General features: G+C 31.8%; 1 protein-coding gene across 1 annotated transcript; it reads left to right on the top strand.

Moving 5' to 3' along the window:
- Positions 1–858: 858 nt before the first annotated feature.
- Positions 859–3,776, top strand: LOC143062272 (uncharacterized). The gene is made up of 5 exons (XM_076234014.1): positions 859–1,012; positions 1,217–1,302; positions 2,193–2,270; positions 3,063–3,077; positions 3,449–3,776. The coding sequence occupies exons 1-5, from the start codon at positions 861–863 to the stop codon at positions 3,694–3,696; spliced, it is 579 nt and encodes a 192-aa protein (XP_076090129.1). The 5' UTR covers positions 859–860; the 3' UTR covers positions 3,697–3,776.
- The last annotated feature ends 2,571 nt before the right edge of the window (positions 3,777–6,347 follow it).

Raw genomic sequence — 6,347 nt, forward strand, 5'->3', positions numbered from 1 at the left:
GACGCGTTCGTTTGTAAAATTTCATGAGCTGAGAGTTATTGACCTTACTCTAGATATTCATTTGAAATTGATTAGCTTTTTAGGAGTAAGTTAATTCAAATCTAAAACACTTTTCAAATCGTTAACTTACATATGGAAGTGTTTAAAAATTGTATACCTTAGATATTCTTTATAGCTTTGTTTATTACAATCTTTTGGATAAAAGCAATACTAATTGGAATCCAGATTGTGGCTATGTATACCACCTATGTGGTGGGTTTTTTCGGATAACATTATCAAAAATATAAGTTCTTTGAAGTAAATGAAAGCGAGAGTTAAGTTAAAAAAAAGGAACACATTTGGAGCGGGCAGAGTTGGCGGAAAAGAAAACAATGAACTTTATTCATGTTTTGAAGTCTTTTGAATGCCTGTACCAAGTTAGATATGACAGTTGTTTTTTACTCGTTTCCGTCGATTTCCCCTTTTTGAGTTTACCATTGAGGTCGGTATTTTTGTTATACTTTTTTTTTTTATCAAACTATCAAAAGTGCCTTGATAATTAATCTTCCAGATAGATCTTTAAGCGTACTTAAAGAATTTTACAAAAAGTTCATTTGAAACAATATTGAATTTGTCGAACTTTAAATACCACAAATCTAGGACAAAATCTATATTTAAACCTGGTAATTGTCTTAAAAACTTTAACATTTTGTAAGATTTCACAGAAAGTGTTTGGTTTAATTTATAGCGTAGATGTTATAAAATGTATTGTATCAAACTGAAAGTTTTGCGTTTGGTACTGATAGAAGACACCAAGACACCAAGACACTATTTAAGTTGACATGTTTTACATAATTGTTTATTTTTTTTAAGTGAACTGTATGTGTTCTTTCCCATGTAATTGGCAAGAGAGAACATTCTACAATGAAGCAGCCGACGTAGACCTTTTTATTCCAAATGCATACCAATTAAACATTGCACCTGACACTGTTATAGAATGTTTGATTAGAGAAGGACCGTTCATTGTTAACAGGTAAGTGAAATGCTTTTTCCAGTCTCGTTCATCTTTGTAAAAATCATATGTCTATTTTATCGAAATAAAAACTGACTTTAATTGACTTGTATGATAATTTCAAACCAAAATAAATAACAATAAAATTCATTTACAAAAAAAACTTTCAGAGTAAATACACGGTTAATTGTTTTTTATGATACATCATGGTTTTCTTTTATTCAGACGAGGTGTCAATAAAGACATATACAGATGTATAAAAATCAACGACGTGTGTAAGAACAGCTTTGTGGTGATAGAGACACCTCTAAGTAAGTTCTATTATCTAAAATGTAGTAAAGAAAAGAGAATTATCTTAATTTCTACATAACGCTCGTGCATGTTCACACTACGAATTGCATGACCCTTACACAAAAACTGCTTTAACTGAGTGGTTAAAACAAACACAAAATCATATTTCAGAGTTGTTTTATGTCCCTTTTGTATATAGTGTTGATTTTCTGTTAACCAACTACTACATTTCAGTGGGTTCTTGCATCTCATTTATCTCAATTTTATATTACTCTCGTGCATTTTCACTTTTCGAACTTCATCAACGGGCATGTGATCCCTACAAAATAACTGCTCCAACTGAGTCATAAGGTTATACGATTGAAATTGACGCTACATCAGTTTTTCGGTGAAGGTCACAAATCGGTTTACCGATACAATGTTTATATGTCTCCAGTCAAAAGCGATATGTTTTCATGGTTTGGTTTTATCTTTAGATACCAGAATAGTCGTATGATCTGTTAAATTACTGACTATGTCCTATTACCTGTTGTGAAAGTTTGACTGAGTGATGACCTTCACGGCGGGTCATACATGCCTTGCAGGAGACGTTTATCCTGTCGATGCTTCCGATTTTGATCCTATTTGAACTCATGTGAATCCCTCGGTTTTTGTTTGTTAGCTTTATTTGTCTTCCTTATCGATTTATGAATTTTGAAAATCGGTTAACTTATATTCCTTTAAGTAATCAAGCATACCAATATATTCCAAATGTATACGGGATGAAACGAACAGCAATATTTTTAAGAATACTCTAGCCAGTCCGTTTAACTTCAAATGATTTTTAAACATATTGTTTTGTTATATTAAATATTTCGTATTCCAAATAATTACCAAATTAAATTTTATGGTGGTTTATTTTGTATCACAGTCCAACAGGGTTTTCCTCCAAATTTGTGCGACATCTGTACTCCTGGAAATCTTACCAGCAAGCCACAAGTATGGGTCGGTAAGTACACTTTACATGTTATAGTAAACCAAATATTGGATCGCATGGTAAGGTCTCTAGTCTGGAGTCGAACATTTTACAGGTAAGACTGCAGACAAACATTGCACGAATACAGCAATTGACATAACATGATTTTTTCTACTTTAATCAGTCTATGTTTACCAACTTCCTCGACACGATTATAATAGATAATTTACAAATTACAAGTTTTCATTTAAACCCGCCTAGGATCAAACTCACTACCACCTGCTCTCTACTTTTAAAACTATACCGATACATTTCTATATAATAAATTTCAACACCACATGTAAATGTAACTGTAATATTATTTCCATCAATATTTATCAAGAAAAAACAAAATTAACCTATAGAAAAAAGAAGATGTGATATGATTGCCATTGACACAACCGTCCACAAGAGACCAAAATTACACAGAAATTAACAACTATAGGTCATCGTACGGCCTTCAACATGGAGCAAAGCCCATACCGAATAGTCAGCTATAAAAGGCCCCGAAATGACAATGTAAAACAATTATGATGACCTAAAGTTGCTTAAATCTACGTCATTTAGACTGTGGTCTCATTGGCAATTATATCACAGTTCCTTGTTTGTTTATAGCTTACTCAAACACTTTATACACATATATGACAATATCATTTTCAACACATTGTTTTTATTGTAAAGCAATTGTGCATAATAATGAACATTGTGTTTTCTCTCCCTATTAAACTAATCATAGATTTTATTTTGAACAGAGAATCGACATTCCTATTTTAATTATTGTTTCAGCAAAAGAGAACACTTGTGAGTATGGTTCCGTACACTTAAGGTTTTTTCATGAATAATTACTCTAGAATTCCAGAAGTTATCTAAGTGTTGATAAAGATTTTCTTAACAATGTTCACGCCTTGAAAATAATCTGTATATTGTGCATTTTTTTTTTATATTAAGTACAAATCAATAATAAGTCAATAAATAACATCGTTGTATGATAAAAAAAAACAAAAAAAAAACACCCTTAGACATTGCGTCGATAAAAGTGACCGTGTCGTGTCGTTCTATTTTTATAAATTTTGTAAAGTATTTTTTTAAAATTTTTCTCCTATTGAAAAAAACCAACAAGGTGTAGCATAAATTTAAAAACAACTTTTGCTATTATTTTTTTTTTTTGTTAGATCTAGGATGCAATGTACCAAAGAACTGTCCTGTACAACGTCGTACAGACATTCAATGTAATGGATGTGAAAAAAACCAACCAAATGATGACATAGCCTGCAGCACTTGCAAAAAAGAGGAAAGAAAAATGTGGGAATATCAAAGGAAATATTCCGGAGAGAAGAAGAAATCAACATATGGTTCATATTCCGGAGAGAAGAAGAAATCAACCTATGGTTCATTTTCTAGAAGTTCTTACAGGGGCTAAACATAAAAGGAAAAATATGCTGAACCACTGTCATGTTTCAATAGAAAAAGCAAATTATTGAAAATAAATATCAGCAATTATTCTTTAGTTATCCTTATCATATAGACGACTTTCGATATCGTGCAATTTCCATATAAATTTCCCATGTTTATGTTATTACGTTACAGTTAAAGCCGATAGTTAAATGACCTCGTTTAGGTCAATTAACGCCGGGTCTACCGTTGTAATGAAACTATCTTTTTATCGTTTATTTAAATTTGATTTCACTTTCACTATACATAGGCTTTACTCTGTTTAAATTTGGAATTATTCCTAAAGAACAATCGAAATAATGCAGTAGATAGACGTTTTTTCGTTCGAATCATCTAGTATATGTTATATATACTTTCAATAAACAGTCAGCATTCACATGGGAACCAACTGTGCCCCTCTTGTTTCTTTATTATTATGATACTAGTTTCATACAGACACATCTCATGTTGAACGCATCTATCACGTCGAACTAGAGATAAAAGATACAACAGATACAGTTAAATCTTCTTCATATATAGAGAAATTGACAATGAGTGTCGGTTGAAAACAAAACCTTACGACAAAAGAGATGATCTAAGCTTCCCAATTGTGACTTTTCCTTTTCTATGTAACAATATTCCAGAGCCTGCATACATAGTATATATATTCTCTAGTTGATACGATATTTCTGGACTTGTTTTCCTATCATCATCTCCTTGATAGAGGATTAATGCTCACAAGGAAGCTTTCAAAATAATAGTTCCAAATGGTGATGTTGAAATCCTAAATTTTTAGGACACCATTACGAGTAGGTTGAGCTTAATGGAATATCAATTTCACAGATGATAGCGAACATGTTCATAGTGTCGATACTATAATCCCGTCCCCTTTCTTTACAAATGTGACCAGCAGAATTAAACTTACAATCAGGTTTTTACTAATTAAATATGAGCAACACGACGGATGCCATATGTGAAACAGCATCTCTTGACCCTATCGGGCCAATTGAGATCACCCCCAGCTTTTGGTGAGCTTCGTGTTGCTTACTCTTTAATTTTCCATGTTGTGTTTTGTACTATTGTTTGTCTCTTTGTCTTGTTCTCTTTTAGCTCTGACAATGACAGTTTATTTTCGACTATAAGAACGAATGTCCCTCTGGTATCTTTCATCTTTTTCTCATAGTTCCATTGATCAATGTTTTGACTCTTTTGTCGGCCTTTGACGTATTAAAAGGATCATGTTTATTATGTTATTGGAATTCTTTAGGAATTTTGCGTTGATTAAATGAGTAAATAAATAGTTTAGCTCCAAGTCATCATAAAACGTTTAGCACTAACAACTGTTGATGTCGCATATTTTTTGAAATACAAATTGAATTCAAGACGGAATGATATTAGCAGGATTGATTAGTGCGTTTCTGACACTGAAATTAAAACTTTATCTCAATTAAATCGATTTGCTGAGCTTTATTTTCTTCTTTTCCCTTAGACCCTATAAGGCCTTGCACTCTAACAATCAATGTATAAGCATACACCCTTTTTACTTATTTACACGAAAATTAAAACAGTTATAGAAAAAAAATACTCATATTTAGTTGCTGAAAAAGAGTGACATTTAAACATCATTTGTTAAGAAAGTGTAATATTATCAAACTTGAATAAACAAATATGTCATGCACATGTGGCGCAAGCCAACTAAATACAAATACTAGTATATTAATAAATTTATGTAGTTAGGTTCCATTGTCCTTTATCAGACAAGGTCATGCGTCTCCAAACTGGTTATAACGTCTATACACTGAACACAAATGTTGCGTATTGATTGATAGTTTTATCTGGGTGAACATAATTTATTGATTAGTTGTAATTGGCTTTGAACTAGCTTTGTGTCTATGAGGTTTTTTTATTCTAATAGTTGTCGTTGTGCTTCGCACCCAACGTTTGAGACTAAAGTGAAGCCAACTGTATTTAATTTTTACAGTTTGTTCTTTTGTTGTCCTAATCAACTATTATCCAAAGTTAGGAGAGGGTTGAGCGCTCAAAAACATGCTACCCCCATTCTGTATGTGATTGTCAGGAAACTGTCGTTCAGGATTTTTTATGGGTTCATGTCTGTCAGAATTATTTTTCGGAAATTATTTTGTGATAAACAATGCCGTTAGTTTCGAACTTTGTTCGATGAGGTTTTTCCCTTTTCTTGGAGGACGTGGTTGCCTATAATTATTAAAATCCATTTCATTTGAACTCAATTAGGTAGTTGTCTTATTGGCAATCATATCATATTTCTGATTTTCATCTAGAAGTTTTGAAATTAAATTAATAATGATTTATTCTCAAATATTTTTTTTTAAATATCGTTATTTGTTCATACAGTTTTTACAATTGTATTAGACGTTTTGACAGAATGAGTCCAACTTTGTATCATAAAAGTAAAATAACAAAAATACCGAACTCCAAGTTGAATTGAAATCGGAAAGTCCCTTATTAAATGACAAAATCAAAAGCTTTTTTAACACATCAAACGAATGGAAAACAACACACATATTCCTGACCTGGTACAGGTATATCATAATTCAAAAAATGGGAAATTACACCTGGTCTTTAAGCTGGCTTGTCTTTTTGTTGTTGGGATATATAAGT

Source organism: Mytilus galloprovincialis, chromosome 2 (assembly GCF_965363235.1).
Source record: "Mytilus galloprovincialis chromosome 2, xbMytGall1.hap1.1, whole genome shotgun sequence".
Lineage (NCBI taxonomy): Eukaryota > Metazoa > Mollusca > Bivalvia > Mytilida > Mytilidae > Mytilus > Mytilus galloprovincialis.

Coding starts and splice junctions, on each gene's coding strand:
- LOC143062272 (XM_076234014.1), top strand. CDS start 861: ATGTGTTCTTTCCCATGTAATTGGCAAGAGAGAACATTCTACAATGAA. Junction 1,013..1,216: donor GGACCGTTCATTGTTAACAG/GTAAGTGAAATG, acceptor TCTTTTATTCAG/ACGAGGTGTCAATAAAGACA. Junction 1,303..2,192: donor GGTGATAGAGACACCTCTAA/GTAAGTTCTATT, acceptor TTTGTATCACAG/TCCAACAGGGTTTTCCTCCA.